This window comes from Lutra lutra, chromosome 6 (genome assembly GCF_902655055.1).
Source record: "Lutra lutra chromosome 6, mLutLut1.2, whole genome shotgun sequence".
Classification (NCBI taxonomy): Eukaryota; Metazoa; Chordata; class Mammalia; order Carnivora; family Mustelidae; genus Lutra; species Lutra lutra.
In genome coordinates this window covers 71,193,077-71,214,791 of record NC_062283.1, presented here as the reverse complement: position 1 = coordinate 71,214,791, position 21,715 = coordinate 71,193,077, and the positions used below count along the sequence as shown (strand labels likewise).

The 21,715-nt window shown below is 36.6% G+C and overlaps 1 protein-coding gene across 5 annotated transcripts in view; it reads left to right on the top strand.

Moving 5' to 3' along the window:
• Positions 1-21,715, top strand: part of CEP85L (centrosomal protein 85 like) — a 223,684-nt gene that overhangs the window by 85,950 nt on the left and 116,019 nt on the right. For all 5 annotated transcript variants that reach the window (XM_047732071.1, XM_047732070.1, XM_047732072.1 and 2 more), the window contains one exon: positions 17,232-18,019. In XM_047732071.1, coding sequence (XP_047588027.1) covers positions 17,232-18,019 — 788 coding nt within the window. The remainder of the gene's footprint in view (positions 1-17,231; positions 18,020-21,715) is intronic.

Genomic DNA, 21,715 nt, shown 5'->3' with positions numbered 1-21,715 from the left:
TTTCAAAGATTTTGAGTGGGTGTATATGTTTTATATTTCCCAGCAGAAAGGATATTGGCCTCTCAAAATAATTCCTGTAAGACAACTTAATATTTAATGTAATAGAAATTTATATTGATAGCATTATGTCTATGATAAATTATATTCTACTATCAGTCTGGGAGTACCAAGAGCACACCCCTTTATCATTTTAACAGTAAGTGATAAGAGCTTCACTGCAGTGGGATTGCTCTAGTTCCTTTGACAAAGAGAAAATTAGTTAAGGTGAGTATGTTGGGGGTATAAAAGGTTGGGTTATGTAAGATTGTAGATTGGAGAATTCCTGAAATTCTGGAGTTATGTTTTTGAGTTGGGAAAAGGAGAAAAGGAATAATGTCACTAATTCCTGGTGGAAATTCCCTCTTCAGGTCTGAGGTGTAGGCCCTCAGACTTAATTAGGAGGGAAGAAGGAACATTCCCCCTGGAGTCTCAGAGCATAGTTTGCTGTGAGGCCAGTGGGTACCCATGTGAAGGTGAGTGGGTTAAAGAGTATGATTGCACTGCTCTGTCATATATAAAGTTTGGTTGGAAATTGAGTGTTTTAGGAGGAAAGAGGCTTTCTTGCTATAGGCTTCTAAAGTTTGGCTGTTCTTTGCAAATAATAACATTTATGCTTATGTTACACAGTTCAGATATTTAACTTGTGATAGTAAACTTTGAGTTCTTATTTACCTTAGTAATTATTTCTCTTTGTGCAAAGACAATCCTGATTGAATAGATGTACCTCTATATGCTAAGTGTAAATTTAATTTAATGGGTATAGAATAAAGTACATGGAATAATTTTTATTAAATTCTGGTACGTTACTTTAAGTACAGTACATCAGTGAAATAAGTTATCAAACCTTAAACTGAGTAGTACTGTCTAGTCAGACCACCTCTCCCCACCCTATTCTCTGCCTTCTATTATTGTTTGGTTTGAAGTCGTGCTCCAAGTGATGCTCTTTGGCCACTGCTAAATCCTCAAAGTATTCTGTGAATTATCTGAAAAATAACCTGCATTCTTTTTTATTCTAATTCTTTAAAAACTTAAACTCTGCATGTGAGTATAGAGTAACTGAACACAGAATATAAATGCTCTATGATTACAGCTATCCAGTTTTATAAATGACCGTTACATAAATAGAAGTTCCTTTTTTCTTTCCAACCCATAGCTTCTAGAGGTTCATTTACTTAATAAGTATTTATTGAATAACTAACTGTCTTTCAAGAACCACAGAATCGAAAATATCAAAATAGAGGAGAAGATTACATCAGAATCTCAGCATGAATGGGACTCTAGGACAGAACGATATTCTTAAATTGCGACTGAGTGATTTGCTTTTAGCTCTAGTATTTTGGGATTTCAAATAATGCTAGATAAGAGTGTGAGTTTTTTTTTTAAATATATTTAACAAGAAGAGGTACTAATTTAACATTAGTGATGTGACCTTTTATACCACTAATTCATGAGGTGTCAAATTCAGGTTGGTAGGAAATAGATCTGTGACATGAGGATCTATGCATCTGCAAGACCACCAGATTGTAACATAGGCTACGCCAGCAGCTACCTGTTTCTTCTGAGGTTTTCTTTGGTGAGATCTGGAGGTGGTAAACAGCCGCTGTTACCACAGAAATTAGTTTGAGAGGGAGTTGAGTTTGAAGTACATATGCAGTACTCATGTAGCATATAAGCTAGATGTTGTGCCAGAGTTGAATGATAAAGGGAGAAGCTAGAGGAAACTGGGAGCATAGGACCCTGTGGCAGTCAAATAACTTAATTTTTGCCTAGGCTGCCTTTGTAACCTTCCATGGGACAGTTTTCCTCCGCCTTAGGACACAGAGCCTGGGAAGCAGGCTTGCAAGCAGTTCTTTTATATATGTATTTTTAAAGATTTTATTTATTTATTTGACAGAGATCACAAGTAGGCAGAGAGGCAGGCAGATAGAGAGAGGAAGAAGCAGGCTCCCTGCTGAGCAGAGAGCCCGATGGCGGAGCTTGATCCCAGGACCCTGGGATCATGACCTGAGCTGAAGGCAGAGGCTTTAACCCACTGAGCCACCCAGGTGCCCCTTCTTTTATCTTTTAAAATCTGAGTTCTTAAATGTAGCTTCTAATAGTCAATTTGGGGTTAGTTTTCAAGCATATTTATATACTTTACTGAAAAAAATGGTACAGAGAGAGTTAAAATTTTTACTTTGATAATTCCCAACTGCTAATTTGTGTTAGAGATAATTTTCTTATCTAATTAACCTCATTTATTTCAAAAGGAGGGGCTGATAAAAATGGACTTCAATTTAATCATATCTTCATTAGTTAGTTGTTTTTACTAGGAAATAATAGGGCTATTTAATAATATAAATTTTGAGGTCATCCTGTGAATATGTATATATATCAGAAGGGAAAAAAATCAGAAAAGTCACCAGTTGGTGCATTGTCTTTATTTTGTGAAGGAGTGAAGGCCTTGTCAGGTAAGGACTTGTTCATCATTTATTTCTTCATAGAGTCTATATTTACTGAATGTCTACTGTGTGTGAGATACTGTGCTAGAGTAGAGGTTAGGATTAACAGAAATTTTCCCATTCCTTATGTATGTAAACTCTAGTGGAGAAGACAGATAGGAAATAATTAACATAAAATAGCAGCGTGATAGTTGAAGTACCCAGGGTAGGGAGGCATACCTGAATCCACTGGATTAGATGAAAGACTCCTGGCAGAAGTAATGTTTAAGCCAGGGCACAAGGAGGAAGGCAAGCAGGCTGAGAGAATAGCATAGTCCCAGCCAGGTAGGTGTGAGATTCTGGGGATGGAACAGAGGACAGCCGACTGGATACAAGGAGACAACTTCTTGGTGTCTTCTTGGTGACTTCTTCATAAAAAGAGAGTGGGAAAAGAGAGCATGGGGTGACTCAGGAGATATGTAGGAGGTAAAAACAGTACATTCTTTGTATTTAAACAGCTCTCTTTAGATGGAATTCACAGGGGTGCCTGGGTGGCTCAGTGGGTTAAAGCCTCTGCCTTCGGCTCAGGTCATGATCCCAGGGTCCTGGGATTGAGCCCCGCATTGAGCTCTCTGCTCAACAGGGAGCTTTCTTCCCCATCTCTCTCTGCCTGCCTCTCTGCCTATTTGGGATCTCTCTCTCTGTGTGAAATTAAAAAAAAAAAAAAATCTTAGATGGAATTCATATATTGTAAGATTCAGCTATTTTAAATTTCTAATTCAGGGGTGGCTGGCTTGCTCAGTGGGTAGGGCATGCAGCTCTCAAGGGTTGTGAGTTTGAGACCCATGTTGGGCATGGAGCCTCCTAAAAAAGTAAAATGTACGATTCAGTGGCTTTTGGTGTAGTCACAGAGTTGTATATCACCAGTATTACATTTAGGGCATTTTTCATTATCCTCAAAAGAAACCCCACACCCCTTAGCTGACATACCGAACACTAATTCCCCCAGCTCTAGGCAGCCACCAATTTTGGAGGATGTCATAAAAAGTTTTCTTTGCTTATGTATTTTATTATAGTGACTAGGTTTTAGTAGTTTAATTTGCCAGATGGTTTCTTTAAAATACCTCATTTTAAGGTGTAAAATGAGTACTCTTGTTCTTAGTTTTTTTTTCCCTCTTTTATGGAAAATTCCAAATATATGCCAAATTAGAAAGGTAAAATGGTAAAACCCACATGCATAATACCAAATTTATACAATTATAAGTTATAACACATGACACTTACAGTAGCTATTGCTGTAGTCTAGCTATCACTTCTCCACTTACTGCATGCCCTTGGTAATATTTTTAAGCAAATTGAGAGCTCCCTCTTAACCTTTCAATTATTATAATAGTATTTATTGAGCATTTACTATATAGACATAATGATAAGTTGACATGATTATGTCAGTTAATTAAAAAATTATATTTAAGTGTAATTATATACCCATTTTCTAGGTGAAGTAAGTGATATTTAGATGATCTTCTAACCTGTTGTCTTTGTTTTAGTTTATAAGATGCTCAGTTCATGGTGAATAATATTATGCTTTTGCAGGTTCATAACTTTGGAAATTTCAGACTATAATAATGGCTACTCCAGTAACTGGGCTTCCAGATGCTATTTCCAGATACTACAGTAGTCAGTTAACCTTAACATTAACAAAAATACCTCCCATAAATTTTTGCAATATGGAGTTTTGTGCTTTATATGTGATTTAAAAAGATTCTTCATTATAAGATCCTTTGGAGATAAAATACAATTAACTGTTTTTTTTTTTAACCGATGAAAAAAGAGTTAGAGGGGATTAATAATGTATCTGGGGTTTACAGCTTTTTAAGTGGTAGAGCTGAGATTCTTCAAATCTAACTCCAAAGCTTTGCCTTAACCCCACTGTGTAAGATTATCTGTACTCAGAAGTGAGAAACTAACGGGAAAGAAGTCCTGTGAGGTGTAATTTAGGATGGTATAGGTAACCCTAGACTGAGAAACAGACTCGCATTCTATTTTGAGATTTGTATTTGGTCAAGTAATTTAACCTTTATGGCCTTTAGTTCTTCATTTGCATATGGGAGTAGGTCAGAGTTTATACACAGAACATTTTTCTTTTACTTGTGAAAGTAAATAATTTCACAGCAGTATTCAGAATAATTATGACTTACATTCTTTTGCAAACCAAATAACTTTTTCCTTTGCCCCTCGTCTCTACTTTTTCTTGTTGATCTACATTATTTCTTAAAATTAATATTTGAATGCTAAATTCTTAAACATGGCATATAATGGCATCACAGCTCTAGAAGGCTTACAGGAGGTATATTCTGCGTCATTATGGACATCATTTTTACTTTCATTGTTATTCATTCATCCATTCATTTATTCACTCAATTTTTCTATTATTTTGTTTTTCGGCCTGGTAGGACATGAATGCTTAAACCTGACCGAGCTGAGCTAAATTTAGTTCATTTTAGTTCCCTGTGATGAACCTATGTGTTTCTGACCTGGACAGGCTGTTCACACAGCCATGGCTTTAGGGAGGTTAATGACTTCACATCTCCTCAAACTACAGATGGAAGATAGATGAATAATTTGTTGTTTGTTCTGTCATAGTAAGTTTTGTTTCTAAGAAAATTTGCAAACCACATTCTGTAATTTAAGAGATTAAGTTCTAATTTCATTTGTGAAAATTTTTACAGGAGAGAAATTACTTAGAGCTCTTTGTAAGTAAACTGCCTGATGAGACTTAAGACTGGTTAAAACTGGTGGGAGATACCAGAAAATGGTATAGATGGATTAAATTTTAAAAAGCACTGAAGAAAAAAAAAATTAACTTTTTGTGTAAATAAAAAAAAAAGGAGTTATTTGTATTGATTGGCTTTTAAAATAAGTTTTGTGGGACGCCTGGGTGCCTCAGTTGGCTGACCTGCTGCCTTTGTCTCAGGTCATGATTCCAGGGTCCTGGGATGGAGTCCTGCATCAGGCTCCTTGCTTAGTGGGGAGCCTGCTTCTCCTTCTCCCTCTGCCTGCCACTCTGCCTGCTTGTGCGTTTGCTCTCTCTCTCTCTCTCTCTCTCTCTGTCAAATAAATAAATAAAATCTTTAAAAAAATAATAAAATAAGTTTTGTTTCAAATTCTTGGCCTCTTAAAGCTGTACTTCAGATTGTCCTTTAATTAAGCTGCTAATAATCTGGTTGGAGATCAGAAATGCCTTCTGCCCTCTTTGTTTGAAGCCAGCTTTTCATTTTATTTTATAAACACAAATGCTTATGCACAGAATTGCATACTATTGCTATCATGTACAGTTGCTAAAGGAGTAGGCCATACATTTGGCTGTAGGAAACAAGTTTCTAATCATCCTTAAATAAAAACAAGCAGTTTGAGAAAGCATGATTTGTTATGATATTGATAGCTGACATACAGTTTTCCTAATGTTATTGATATTTTTTATGTGATTCTTTTTGTGAATATTTTCAGACTTTATGCAAATATCATATTTTATCAGGATTGCTTTGGCTTTTTGGGGTCTACTGTGGTTCCATACAAATTTTAGGATTGTTTGTGCTAGCTCTGTGATAAATGCCAGTGTTACGTTGCTAGGGATTGCATGAAATGTATAGATTGCTTTGGGTAGTATAGACATTTTAACAATATTTGTTCTTTCAACCCATGAGCATGGAAAATTTTTCCTATTTCTTTGTATATTCTTCAGTTTCTTTCATAAGCGTTTATAGTTTTCAGAGAAGAAGACTTAGTTTTAGGTATATCGTTTGTAAACATTTTAACTGGATTAAAAATGATTTGGACAGTTCTTTTTGAGTAGATTTGCACTTACTGTGGTGATTATTGTATTTTGGCACATTTTAAAACCCTATTGTGTACTTTATTCTTTCATCTCAGGTTTTTTTCCATCCTTTCTTGCCTTTTTTTTTTTTTTTAAGATTTTATTTATTTATTTGACAGAGATCACAAGTAGGCAGAGAGGCAGGCAGAGAAGCGGGGGGGCGGGGAGGGAAGCAGGCTCCCCGCTGAGCAGAGAACCCGATGTGGGGCTCGATCCCAGGACCCTGGGATCATGACCTGAGCTGAAAGCAGAGGCTTTAACCCACTGAGCCACCCAGGCGCCCCCTTTCTTGCCTTTTGATTGGCTTTTTCTTCATGCCATTTTCTAAATAAAGAAAATTTTCTAATAAAGAAGTTATATACTACCTATGTTTTTTTAAAAGCTTTATTGAGTATAATCCACATACCATACAATTTACCCATTCAAAGTGTAGAATTTTTTTTTTTTAAAGATTTTATTTATTTATTTGACAGAGAGATCACAAGCAGGCAGAGAGGCAGGCAGAGAGAGAGGAAGAAGCAGGCTTCCCGCTGAGCAGAGAGCCCGATGCGGGGCTCGATCCCAGGACTCTGAGATCATGACCTGAGCCGAAGGCAGCGGCTTAACCCACTGAGCCACCCAGGCGCCCCAAAGTGTAGAATTTAATGGTTTTTAATATATTTTTATTATTGTGCAGTTATTGCCATAATCTAATTTTAGAGCATTTTTAGCCTCCCTAAAAGAAATCCACTAGCTGTCACTCTGCATCTTCCCTAAGCAACCACTAATCCTTTCTGTCTCTATAGATTTCTTTGTTCTGGTCAATTCATATAAATTGAATCATCTAATATGTAGTCCTTTGTGACTGATTTCACTTAGCACAATGTTTTTAAGATTCATTCATGCTGTAGCATATACCAGTACTTCATTTCTCTTCATTGTCATATAATATTCCATTCTGTGGATAATACAATTTATCTTTTCATCAGTTGATGGACATTCTGGGTTGTTTTGGCTTTGGGTCATTAAGAAAAATGTCTCTATGACCATATTTTAATTTCTCTTGGGTATATACCTAGGAGTGGAATTGCTGGGTTATATGGTAACTGTATGTTTAATCTTTTCAGGAGCTGCCAAACTGTTTCTTAAGCAATGGTGCCTTTTCTTTTCCCACCAGCATTGTATGAGGGTTCCAATTTCTCCACATGTTTGTCAGCACTTATTTATCTGTCATTTTGTTGATAGCTCTTCTAGTGGGTATGAAGTAGTATCTCACTGTGGTTTTGGTTTGCATTTTCCTGATGACTACATGAAGTCTGCTTAATAAGTCCATTTGTATATCTTCTTTGAAGAAATGTCTGTTCAAATCTGAACCCATTTTTAAATTGGGCCATTTGTGTTTTTATTGAGTTGTAAGAGTTTTTTAATATAGTCTAGATACAAATCCCTATCAGATTAATGATTTGCAAGAATTCGCTCCTATCTTGGGGATAGTCTGGGTAGTCTTTTTTTTTTTTTCTTTGTGATAGTCTAATTGGAAGTTTTAAAATTTTTGATAATGTCTAATTTATCTTTACTTTGTTTTGTTGCTTGGACTTTTGGTATTATATAGTAAATATGTATTATATTTATATTTTGGTATTTAGGAAACCACTGCCTGACTTAATGTCATGAATATTTAAACACCTGTAGTTTCTTCTAAGAGTTTTATAGTTTTAGCCGTTACATTTAGGGCTTTGATTCATTTTGAGTTAAATTTATGGATGGTATAAGGTAGGGGTCCAACTTCATTCTTTACCCTGTGGCTGTACAGTTGTACTAGGTCTAACTCTTCTTTTAGCTGTTAATGTAGATGTTATGTAACCCTTAGCTTGACTACCTAGAATGGTAATTAGAGTCTTTCTCTTACTCTTGCAGATATAAGGACCTTAAAAATGGAATTCTGGGGGTACCTGGGTGACTTAGTTGATTAAGCATATACTAATTAAGTCGATTAAGCATCTGCCTTCAGCTCAGGTCATGATTCCAGGGTCCTGGGATTTAAAAAAAAAGGGGGGGGGGTGGAGGATTTAAGAAAAAAGGGGAAAGCTGATCCACCCTTGTTTTGAGTTATATGTTATAGTTGCAAATCTTTTGATTTTATCTTTTTTTAGCCCACAAATTAGATATTTTTAAAAAATTTAATTTAACTTTTCTATGTGTGTTCCAAAATTCATTGTTTAACGCAGCACACCCAGTGCTCCATGTAATATGTACCCTCCTTAATACCCACCACCAGGCTTATCCAACCCCCCACCCCTCCAAAACCCTCAGTTTGTTTCTCAGAGTCCACAGTCTCTCATGGTTTGTCTCCCCTTCCAGGTTCCCCCAACTCACTTCTCCTCTCCATCTCCCAATGTCCTCTTTGTTTTTCCTTATGCTCCACAAGTAAGTGAAACCATACGATAATTGACCCTCTCTGCTTGACTTATTTTGCTCAGCATAATCTCCTCCAGTCCCATCCATGTTGATACAAAAGTTGGGTATTCATCCTTTCTGATGGAGGCATAATACTCCATAGTATATATGGACCATATCTTCTTTATCCATTCATCCATTGAAGGGCATCTTGGTTCTTTCCACAGTTTGGCGACTGTGGCCATTGCTGCTATGAACATTGGGGTACAGATGGCCCTTTTTTCCACTACATCTGTACCTTTGCAGTAAATAACCAGTAGTGCAATCGTAGGGTCATAGGGTAGCTCTATTTTTAATTTTTGAGGAATCTCCAGACTGTTTTCCAAAGTGGCTGCACCAACTTGCCTTCTCACCAACAGTGTAAGAGGGTTCTCCTTCCTCCACATCCTCTCCAACACTTGTTTTCTGTCTTGTTGATTTTGGCTTTTCTAACTGGTGTAAGGTGTTATCGCAATGTGGTTTTGATTTGAATCTTCCTGATGGCTAATGATGATGAACATTTTTTCATGTGTCTTTTAGCCATTTGTATGTCTTCTTTGGAGAAGCGTCTGTTCATGTCTTTTGCCCATTTTTTGACGTGTTTATCTGTTTTGTGTGTGTTGAGTTTGAGGAGTTCTTTATCTTGGATATCAGCCCTTTGTCATTTGCGAATATCTTCTCCCATTCCATGGGTTGCCTCTTTGTTTTGTTGACTGTTTCCTTTGCTGTGCGGAAGCTTTGATCTTGATGAAGTCCCAAACGCTCATTTTAGTTTTTGTTTCCTTTGCCTTTGGGGCCATCTTGAAAGAAGTTTCTGTGGCCGATGTCAAAGAGGTTACTGCCTATGTTCTCCTCTAGGATTTTGATAGATTCCTGCCTCATGTTGAGATCTTTTATACATTTCAAGTTTATCTTTGTGTATGGTGTAAGAGAATGGTCAAGTTTCATTGTTCTATACATAGTTGTCCAATTTTCCCAGCACAATTTATTAAAGAGATTGTCTTTTTTCCACTGGATATTTTTTCCTGCTTTGTCGAAGATTATTTGACAGAGTTGTGGGTCCATATCTGGGCTCTCTACTCTGTTCCACTGGTCAATGTGTCTGTTTTTGTGCCAATACCATGCTGTCTTGGTGATCACAGCTTTGTAATAAAGCTTGAAATCAGGAAACGTGATGCCCCCAGTTTTATTTCTTTTTTTCAGCATTTCCTTAGCAATTCGGGGTCTCTTCTGGTTCCATTCAAATTTTAGGATTGTTTATTCCAGCTCTTTGAAAAATACCGGTGGAATTTTGATTCAGGATGACATTGAAAGTATAGATTGTTCTGGGCAGTATAGCCATTTTAACAATGTTTAATCTTCTGATCCATGAGCATGGAATTCTCTTCCATCTTTTTATGTCTTCTTCAATTTCTTGAGTAACTACAGAACACTAATGAAAGAAATAGATTTTTATTTTTATTTTATTTTATTTTTATTGTTTTTATTGTTTTATGCATTATCATCCTTTGTTTTTTTAGATTTAATTGCATTTAGTTAAAAAAACCCAACTCTTTATTATTATTATTATTATTATTATCATTATTATTATTTTACAACTCAGGACTCATTTGTCTTCTTCCTGAAAGAAACTAAAGGAATCTTGGTAGTTCCTTTAGTGAGTCTATTGATAAACTCTGCTTTTGCTTAGCTGAAAATATATTTTGCCCATGCTCTTGAAAGATAGCTTACCTTTCTAAGCAATTCTTGGGTCCCAGTTATTTATTGTTAACCCTTTGAAGATATTATTTCACTGTGTTCTGCATTCCATTACTGTTGTTGAGAAGTTGGTTATTATCCTGAGAGTTCTTTTGTGAATAGTTTGCCTTTTCTCTCTGGCAGACTATTCTATTGTCTGGTGTTTTGTAGTTTCCTTGTGATAAACTTTAGTCTTGCTCTGTAGCTATGTATATAATAGTGAATTGTAAACCCTGAGGGGAAGGGATATATTCATTTTTTGTGAGTAATGTATATACATTGTCTTTTCTACCTAGTACAGTGCCTTTCATATAATACATTCCTAAGAGAGTCTTTGGTTGAATTATTGTTGAATTTCTTTATATAGCTCTTTTCCCACCAGGATATAGTTTAGAATATTTTACAATATTTATAAAAATACAGGGAATGCTTAGAAATGTTCATTTGTTTAAAAAAAAAAAAAAGGATGGGGTTCATTTGTTTAAAAAAAAGGATGTGGCATAAAAAGTTTTTTTTTCTGATGTGATTACAGCATTAGCAGGAAGGGAAAAAAGTAACATGCTATTGTATAAAACTTTATTGTCTCTGGATTAGAATTAAAATTTTTGTTTAAAAATGTAATGTTTATTATGATTTACAGTGACAATTATATTAAGTGATTACATTTGATTTGATTTGATTTAAGAGAGATTGGGAACAGGCGTGTGACTTGGGGGCCACAAAGAAAGAGAGAGAGAGAGAGAATCTTAAGCAGGCTTCACGCCTAGCATGGAGCCCAGTTTTGGGTCTGATCTCATGACCCTGAGATAGTGACCTGAGCTGACTTCAAGAATTGGATGCTTTTTGTTATGCTCCACAAATAAGTGAAACCATATGATAATTGACTCTCTCTGCTTGACTTATTTCACTCAGCATAATATCAATTATCATATGGTTTCACTTATTTGTGGAGCATAACAAATAGCATGGAGGACAAGGGGAGTTAGAGAGGAGAAGGGAGTTGAGGGAAATTGGAAGGGGAGGTGAACCATGAGAGACTATGGACTCTGAAAAACAATCTGAGGGTTTTGAAGGGGTAGGGGGTGGGAGGTTGGGGGAACCAGGTGGTGGGTATTGGAGAGGGCACGGATTACATGGAGCACTGGCTGTGGTGCAAAAACAATGAATACTGTTATGCTGAAAATAAATTAAAAAAATTAAAAAAAAAAGAATTGGATGCTTAACCAACTGAGCCATCCAGGCACCCCTAAGTAGGTACTTTTTTTTTTTTTTTTTTAAATTTCACTTATTTATTTGACAGACAGAGATCACAAGTAGGCAGAGAGGTAGGCAGAGAGAGAGGGAGGAGGAAGCAGGCTCCCGGCTGAGCAGAGATTCCAATGCGGGGCTCGATCCCAGGACCCTGAGATCATGACCTGAGGCGAAGGCAGAGGCTTTAACCCACTAAGCCACTCAGGCGCCCCAGTAGGTACATTTGAAATCAAAATATTTTGATACGGGGTTATATAGTTTCCTGATTAATTTTTTAATGTAAAAACTTGTGATTTATTATTGTAATATAGGTCTGAAGGGTGTGGTCTTTTTTGAATTTATTTGCTTTTATTTAGGAAGGGTAGAACAGAGAGAGAGACTGTAATACAAGAAAAGATAGAATCAGTGTATTCATCTGTTGCCAGATAACAATAACATGACAGTGAAACAAAAGGTTGAGATTTTGTTAGAATTCAGAATATATTATCTTAAATATTCAGTTGTATTATCAGGTTACAGCAAAGTCCTCCTCTTATATTTTTCCCTGGCAATCCAAAATCTGTCAAACCATTAGCTGTATGGTGTTCTCTGTGAGTACTATAGACCCTGTCCTCTGGTTTTTAAAAGCACTACCCTTTGCTGGTTTCGGATTTCACTGTGGTAACTTAGATGTGGGCCAGATGCCATTGTAATAACTTGCATTTGGGATTTGTGGCTACAATTAGATAGGATAATGAAGCACATTAGGAGTTGCATTACATCTATCTCTAATTGCCTTTGTTTCATTAACGCAAAAATAACATTCTTAAGGTGTTAATATTTTCTGGACTCATCTCTGAGATATAATGGTCCTTTTTCTAGATACCCATGCTATCAAATATTTAATTTTTTCTTCATTATTTCATGTTGTATGTGCATGTGTATGTATGTGCTTATGGTGTGAATAGACTAGGCTTTAATCCTTAGATTGCTCCATACTGAATTCTGAAAGTCACAGTAAACCAGTTTGTACATTAGAACCCAGATACTGGTGATGGTTGAATTTGGATATTTAAGCTTGAAAGCTTCAGAACTGGAATCAGACCCAGACAGAATGATGTTATAGTGAATAGAACAGAGAATCACTTATTCAACAGTGATATTTCCTGTCCCCTGTCTACTTTAACTGAATTCCTGATTCTCTCGGAGTAGGGCTCCACATCCCAGGTAATTGTTTTTGTATGTTAACGTTTGAGAAATTCAGAAAAGTGACTTTTAGGCAATTCTGTTCTCAAAGTATAATGTTCTTTGAATAGCATATATCAATTATTTTCATATTTGCAGGAGGAAATACTAGTATGATGTGGAATTGGTTTTTATCACCAATTATTGATTTTCCATGCAGTTGGGAAATACTGAACTAGCAAAGGTAGACAGAAAAGTAGCACATTTATCAGATATAAGTAGCAGCTAAGACTGGTGATCTGTGGTCTCAGAGGTTTCAGCTGTAACATGGAAAGTGAGACAGTCACCTGATACATTATTCATACTTAAGTAACAGTGTTATTTGAGATATTTTAAACTCTTTGAGGTCACAAAACAAAACACTTTTGCAATAGTTTGACCAAATGGTAAGATTACGCTCCTTGAAAGGAAATCAGGACACTGTATAAAGTTAAATATGAAAACATCGTTCTCCTTTTCTCCTCTTTTCCATGATGAGGGGTATACCTTTGCTTATTAAGTTCCGGGTGTATTCTTCCAGATGTATATGTATTTACATATATTTGCTTATGTGCTTACATGTTTTAAATATTGATATATACAAACAGATTGCCTTTCTTCTCTCAAAGGCTATAACAATTTAATTTCTCATCTTTGTGGGATATTGTAGCCTTTAATAACTTATGAATAGGATAGGGAACACACTTTAACTATTAATGAATTTGAACATCTTTTTTTTTTTTAAGATTTTATTTATTTATTTGTGAGAGAATGAGCGTGAGCATGAGCAGGAAGGAAGGGCAGAGGGAGATGGAGAGCAGGTTCCCCACTGAGCAGGGAGCTTGACTCAGGGGTCTAGACCCCAGGATCATGACCTGAGCTGAAGGCAGACACTTAACTGACTGAGCCACCCACATGCTCTGAACATTTTTTTTTTAAAACATGTATTCTTTTTTTGCATTTCTTGTGATTTGCTTTCTGATTTTCTATGCCCATTTTTAAATTCGGTAGTTAGGTTTTGTTTCGTTTTTAAATTTATTGGAGTTCTTTGTATCCTATGAATATTTAGTCTTTTGTCTGTTACATGACAGAGTAACATTTATTTATTAGCTTTTTTAACGGTGTAATGATAACTAAAATTTTTCTCTGTACCAGAAATTCTTATGAGTCCTTTATGTGTGTTTCTTCATTTAATCTTCACTCTCGTGCTGTCTGCTTTATGGACGAGGGGACTGTGAGGCAAGAGGGTTAAATAAGTTGTTTGAACACATGCCACTAAGTGGTAGAGCCAGGATTTGAATCTAAAAAGACTAATTTTAAAACTGTTATATTTAACCTTTACACTTTATTTTTACTTACCAAGTTTTTTAAATATAAAAAACTAAAAATTTCAAATTTTTATTTTTTTTTTAAGATTTTATTTGTTAATTTGACAGAGAGAGAGAGATCACAAGTAGGCAGAGAGGTAGGCAGAGAGAGGGGAAAGTAGGCTCCCCGCTGAGCTGAGAGCCCGATGCGGGGCTCGATCCCAGGACCCTGAGATCATGACTCGAGCTGAAGGCAGAAGCTTAACCACTGAGCCACCCAGCTGCACCAATTTTTTTTTTTTAAGTTAGAGATCTTTAATGATTTTAATACAAATATTCCTTTAGTAATAGTAACACAGACGTGTACAGATATATACACACACACTTACGTAGTTGGTAAATAGATGTAGTACTATAATATATTAATACAGATATTTCATACACTTTTAGGGACATGTGTCCTGTTTCTATTTAGAACTGACCTTCAGTAGCATATTCCTTTATTTTTTTTCTATTGATTTTCATAATAATCTGTTAATTTTCCTGTTGCCAATCATTTTGCTTTAATCTATCCTCAACACTGTTACTGGAATAATCATTTTAAGTATGGTTTTGATCATGTTACTCACTCCTTTGGAAACTTTGAGTGGTATCACATTTCTTGATGAATGAAGGCCAGGCTCTTTCCTTAATGGGGCATTTGAAGACTTAATTAATTCTGTTTCATCTTTACCTTTCAAGAATTACCTTGAGGAAATTTTTTCTGTTTAGAAAATTTAGTCTACTCGCTATGACACAGTATCTAATATACTAGTCTTTGAATCCTGTGGTTCAGGTTCAGATTTCCATGGCACCTTGTTCACATGCATATGTGAATGACATAATGCAAAGCACTGTCATTTCTTGAATTTCTATATGATCTGACCTCAGCTGTGGTAGACTGGTTGGAAAGGGGGTGAGAGAATCAAGCATATGGTTTTGAAGCAAAGTTTGCATAGCCAACAAAAGATTTTTCTCTCTTTAGATTGTGTATTGGGGCCGATGGAGATTGGGTGTGTAGAGCAGGACTAAAGTCCTGCCCCAGCCACCCTAGGGCACAGCCAGTGGTGCTAAGTATGGGCTTTTGCAATATCTGACTTTACTTGTTATATGATCTTGAGCAATATACTTAACTTTTCTAAATGTTAACTTCCTCCTTTGAGCAACTTTTCTTGATACTACATACAGCAGATAAACGGAATAATTTGTTTTTTTCTTTGGGAGTTGCGTTCTTCTGGCTTCATACTTGGTTCGATTTGTGTTCTTAATCTGCAGAAGCTTAATGAGGAATTTATTTAAAGGTGTTTAGTACCTCATAGAATGAGGCGGGGGGTGGAAGGTTGGAGAACCAGGCTTAAAAACTTACAGGTAGTTTCCCTCAGTTCACCTTTGAGAACCATCACTTCTCCAGCCCCACCAAGTACCAGTGCTGCCCAATTGTGGCCACTCTGGGCCAGACCTTGATTGACCACTGCTGGTAGTGTCATTGTGGAAGGCTAATGCCTCTGCTGTTGTTTGTACCAGCCAGGAATAGTAGCTCCATACAGAGCCATTTTCTTATGTGACTCACTTCCAAACCGAGATCTTGTGCAGGTGTTTCTGAATGTCTACACTGTACGTAGTTGCAAAGTATGTTGGGAATCTGAGGTCTAAAATTAATTTTGGGAGATTAGACTTATAATGTGGGAATTACCCTGAGTATAAAAAGATTCTGCACAAGCTGATGAGAAGCTTGAGCATGATAAGTAAGTGTTCGCTATAGTACTTTTCTTGTGTTTTCATCTGTAAAATTTTTTTTCTTCATTTCCAGGTGAATAAATTCTGTGCTGGAGTTTCATTGTTAGTCTACTTGGCTCTTTCTCATCTGAGTTTTCTTATGGCCTTTTCATCATTTCTTTTCACATTATTTTATTTCTTTAGGACAACATCAAAGCTCACAAGTAGTATTAAACATACTCTAGTATGAACCAAACAGTATGGAAAAGTATAGAATAAACTTTGAAAGTTGCATTTCACCACTCACCTCTTCTCCCCTCACACTTTCAATTATTATCGCCCTTTGATGTGTCCTCTGATAAAAATTTATAATCTTTAATTTTAATTTAACACATTTGATGATAATTTGTCACTTAATGGTAAGTTCATAGAAGAGAGAGGTCTTTATCTGTGGTTTGGGCTTCCATGGAGCCTACTAAAACTGTTACTGTGTGTAGAAGAATAATATGTAAAGGCTTGACCTAGGGCAATAGCTGTGTCATCATTTTGGAAGTGAAGGCTTACAACTTAGGGGTTTGGTGAATATGCAGAGAAAGGTAACAGTCTTAGTAGACTCCAGGAGTTCTAGCTTGGGAAACATACCATTGAAGGTGCCATTTAAGGCATACTGGGAATGGAGAAACTACTCTGTGTCTGCAAGTATATTACTAGAGTGCTTTCTGATTATATTCCATTATTGCAGGATCTTCTTTACCCATATTTCTGATATGAATTAGAGTTTGGGGAGGTGCTATAATGTTTGAATATGGCATGGGTTTCCACAGTTTAGGAAAGACTGTGAAAAATAACCATTTTCTAGTAGAGTCATTTCTGAGGCTTCAGTGCTAGATGATGAATAAGACTTCCCAGTGGGGAGATGGATATTTTCTTTTGAAAAAGTAGCAATAATTATGTTAAATAAGGTGACTATAAACCTGTTTTCTAGTCGTTTGTCATCTGTAAGTAGATGGTAAATGGACATATATTTCATTATATATTCATTTTTAGAAAATAACATTTGAAAATGTTTGGTTTGTTTCAGATAAACATAATAATAACTGCATTTTGATAAAGTGTCACTGAAAAACTTGTGCTGGGAAACCATATTCAGATATTTGTTTTGGCATTTCACATTTAGCAAATTTTTTTCCCATAAATTATAACTAATTTGACATTCTTTTTTCTTTCCAGATCATTCAACTTCAAGTGGCACGTTATCTTTTAAGCCTAGTCGATCATTGGTTACTCTTCCTACTGCCCATGTCATGCCATCTAACTCCAGTGCTTCAGTTTCCAAACATAGGGAATCATTGACGACAGATGGCTCAAAATGGAGTGCAAGCCTCATGCAAACATTGGGAAACCATAGTAGGGGAGAGCAGGACTCTTCACTAGACATGAAGGACTTCCGGCCTCTACGGAAATGGTCATCTTTATCCAAACTCACTGCCCCGGATAACTGCGGCCAGGATAGCATTGTACATGCTGATGAGTCAAGGAGTGGTTTGGAAAAGACAGGGAGAGCCAAGGTTTTAATGTCTCAACTAAGAACAATTGGGCCTAGCTGCTTACATGATAGTATGGAGATGCTTAAGCTAGAGGACAAGGAAATAAATAAAAAACGATCATCAACTCTGGACTGCAAATATAAATTCGAGAGCTGTAGCAAAGAGGACTTTAGAGCTTCTTCCTCCACTCTTAGGAGACCGACCTTAGACATGACATACAGTGCCTTACCTGAAAGCAAGCCCATTATGACAAGTGCAGAGGCCTTTGAACCTCCGAAATATTCAATGCTGGGTCAACAGGCGGTAGGCGGAGTTCCCATTCAGCCTTCTGTGAGGACACAGATGTGGCTTACGGAGCAGTTGCGGACAAACCCTTTGGAAAGTAGAACTACAGAGGACTCTTACAGTTTAGCTCCTTGGCAACAGCAGCAAATTGAAGAATTTCGACAAGAAAATGAAACACCAGTGCAGGTAAGGCTCAAAATCTAGTGTGTGCTTCCCTCCAGTGGATGTTACGAGTACAGGAAGTAGCACACTTGCAGTAAGCATAGAACAGTGTGTCTGTCCATTAGTGCAGATTGTTTTGCTTTTCCTTTTTCCTTCAACTTACTAAGCATAAATGGTATAAACTCCCAAAGTACTGTTTTGATAAAAGTTAAAAAATATTTGAGGCTGATTAAAATGAAAAACTTAAAATCTTCTACTGAACTTCGTCTTTACTTTCCTTCTCATTTGTTAAGTGAGCATAAAAATGAACAAAGCAACACATTTTCAATTTAAATGTAAAAGAGACAAAGGAACTGGCTTGGTATAGTAGAACATAAACTTGGGAGTATGAGGTCTTGGATTTTGTCTCTATCAGATTCAGAACCTGGATGATTTTTTCCATCTGGGCCTCAGTTTCTTTTTCTGTTCTTCTATTTTTTTTTTTAATCAGTGAATAATTGACATATAACATTGCATTAGTTGCAGTTCTACAACATAATGACTTGATATATGTATGTTTTGTGAAGTGATCACCACAATTAGTCTAAGTCTGGTCTGGTTAATGTCCATCAGCATATATAGTTTCAATTTTTTTTTCCTTGTGATAACTTGTAAAGTTTTGTCTCTTAGCAACTTTCAAATATATGGTAGTATATTATTAACTAGAGTTATCATGGTGTACAGTAAGTACATCCTTATGACTTGGAAGATTTTATCTTTTGACTTCCTTCACCCATTTTGTCCACCCCACCCTGGCTCTGGTAAACACCCGTTAGTTCTCTGTGATTTCTTTTCTTTTCTTTTCTTTTCTTTTTTTTTTTAAGATTCTGCATGTAAATGTGATGATACAGTATTTGTCTTTGACTTCTTTCACTTATCACAATGCCCTTAAGATACATTCATGTTGTCACAAATGGCAAGATTTCGTTTTGTTACAACTGAATAATAATCCATTGTATATATACCACATTTTCTTTATTCATTCATTCATCAGTGGGCACTTAGCTTGCTTTCACGTCCTGACTATCGTAAATAGTGCTCCGGAGGACATAGGAATGTGTATATCCTTTTGGGTTAGTGTTTTCGTTTCTTTCGGTTAAGTACCCAAAAGGGGAATTGCTAGATCATATGGTAGCACTATTTTTAATTTTTTGAGGAACCCCTCATACTGTTTTCCATAGTGGCTGCACCAATTTACATTCCCACATAGAGTGCACAAGGTTTGTCTTTTCTCCACATCCTTGCCAATACTTGTAATCTCTTGTCTTTTTGATCATGACTATTCTAACAGATTTGAGGTGATAGCTCATTGTGGTTTTGATCTGCATTTCCCTGATAGTGATGTTGGGCACCTTTTCATGGGTCTGTTGGCTAGCTGCATGTCTTCTCATTTCTTCGTCTATGAAATGAGGAGGTGGAACTAAAGTCATTTTTAAAGTTTTGGTGGTGCTTGATACATATTTAGGTTTATAAGCAAAAAAAAGATTAAGTTGGGTATCAGGATTTATTAATCAGGGGGCACCTGGGTGGCTTAGTCAGTTGAGCATCTGCCTTTGCCTCAGGTCATGATCTCAGGGTCTTGGGATCGAGCCCCTGCTCATTGGGGAGCCTGCTTCTCCCTCTCCCTCTACCTGCCACTCCCCTTGTTTGTGTGCACTCTTCCTCTCTCAAATAAATAAAATCTTGAAAAAAAGATACATTAATCAGTTTGAGGAAAGCATTTTATAAAATATCACATATAAATAAAAGTGGCATGTATCCCCTAAAGTAACATGTAAATATGTACATTTCTTGATATGGAATTTTTTTTTTCCAGAGTAATTTCCACAGCTCATTTTAACTGGGAAAGCAATTATCTGTAGAATTTTTTTATAAATCTTATCATCCATTTTTTTTTTTAAAGATTTTATTTATTTATTTGACAGAGATCACAAGTAGGCAGAGAAGCAGGCAGAGAGAGATAGGAGGAAGCAGACTCTCTGCTGAGCAGAGAGCCCGATGCGGGGCTCGATCCCAGGACCCTGGGATCATGACCTGAGCCGAAGGCAGAGGCTTTAACCCACTGAGCCACCCAGGCGCCCCCTCATCCATTTTTTATTACAAGAATTTTCTGAAACTAATTCTATCAGAAATTATAAAATTTCCCTTAGAGAAAACATTTAAAATTACTATTCATTACTGCTACTAATAAAAAATAGTAAAGATTAAAGGAATATATCCTATGAAAGTGTAAGGAGATCACTTATCTAGAAACCTCACAAATCTGAGTTCCAAAACATAAACACACCTGAATATGCTACATTTACAGGGGAATCCTGAACACATCCCGTGTACCTTCGGTATTCTCGTTTTGGGCACAGTACTGAACAATCTTGATTATATATAAAAACCACATAACCAAAAGGAAGCATTATTATGATGTTTGGAATACAAATCAGAGAAGAGCAATTTAACCAGATTTGTGATTTATCAGTTCAAGTGATTGAAAGATAGGAAACATAATTTTTATAATTAAAAAAAAATCTTTTTTTAAAAAGATTTTATTTATTTATTTGAGAGTGAGCACAGAGGGAGAGTGGAAGGGAGAAGCAGACTCCCTGCTGAGTAGGGATTCCCAATGTAGGACTTGATCCCAGGACTCTGGTATCCTGCCCTGAGCCAAAGGCAGATGCCTAACCGACTGAGCCACCTGGGCACTCCAGAAACCTAATTTTTTTTTTTTTTTAAAGATTTTTCTTTATTTGACATATTGCAAGTAGGCAGAGAGACAGAGAGGGGGAAGCAGGCTCCCTGCTGAGCAGAGCCTGATGCGGGCCTCGATCCCAGGACCCTGAGGTCATGACCTGAGCTGAAGGCAGAGGCTTTAACCCACTGAGCCACCCAGGCGCCCCAGAAACCTAATTTTTAAAATGCTGTTATATTTTAGTTCTCAAATGCTCTGTGATTATATGAGAACAGAGATCAGGCAGTTATTTCTCCAGCTGGTATGTTTGTACACAATTGTAGTTGTCCATGGGGTGCTAAGTAATAATATTCCAACCTGAAGGTGTGATAGAAAGATAACTGAGCAAATTGGATGAATTTAAGGGAGTGAGTACTAATTTACTTCTTTTACTCTACTTGGAAAACCCTCTGCTTTGGAGTTTTTCCTAACCTTGAAGCTATGCAAAGAGGGTAAGAAGCTTGGAGGTGCACTGTAGAGCCAAACTTATATTTAAATCTTCTGCCTAGTACATGATAGAAGAAGAAGGCTACTAGAGGACATTTGCACACACCGTGGCATGTCCTGCTTTTTGATGAACCATATTTGAAAGGGTCTCTTTGTTGTGCTCCTAAGTGTTGTAGTAGAGAGGTGAAAGCAGGTAAAGAAAACTGAAGACACTTCAGTTGCCATGTTTAAATGATCCCTTCTCTTCTCATTCCCTTCTTGGACTATTACAGAAAACAGTTCTTAAATACCTTCTCCTTGGAGCCTCCAAGTGCTGTCTTTATTATAAAAGTTCTTATCTTAGTTGTTTCTTAAAAGACCTTTTAAAGAATTGACTTCCTTTTTGTCTAATTTTTACATAAAGGAAAGAGCCATAGTAAGGATCAGACCATCTGATAAATTGTGAGAATGTGTATGATTTTCAGGCACAACTCCTAAGCTCTCACCATGAAAGAAGCCTCTCTCTTTACAAC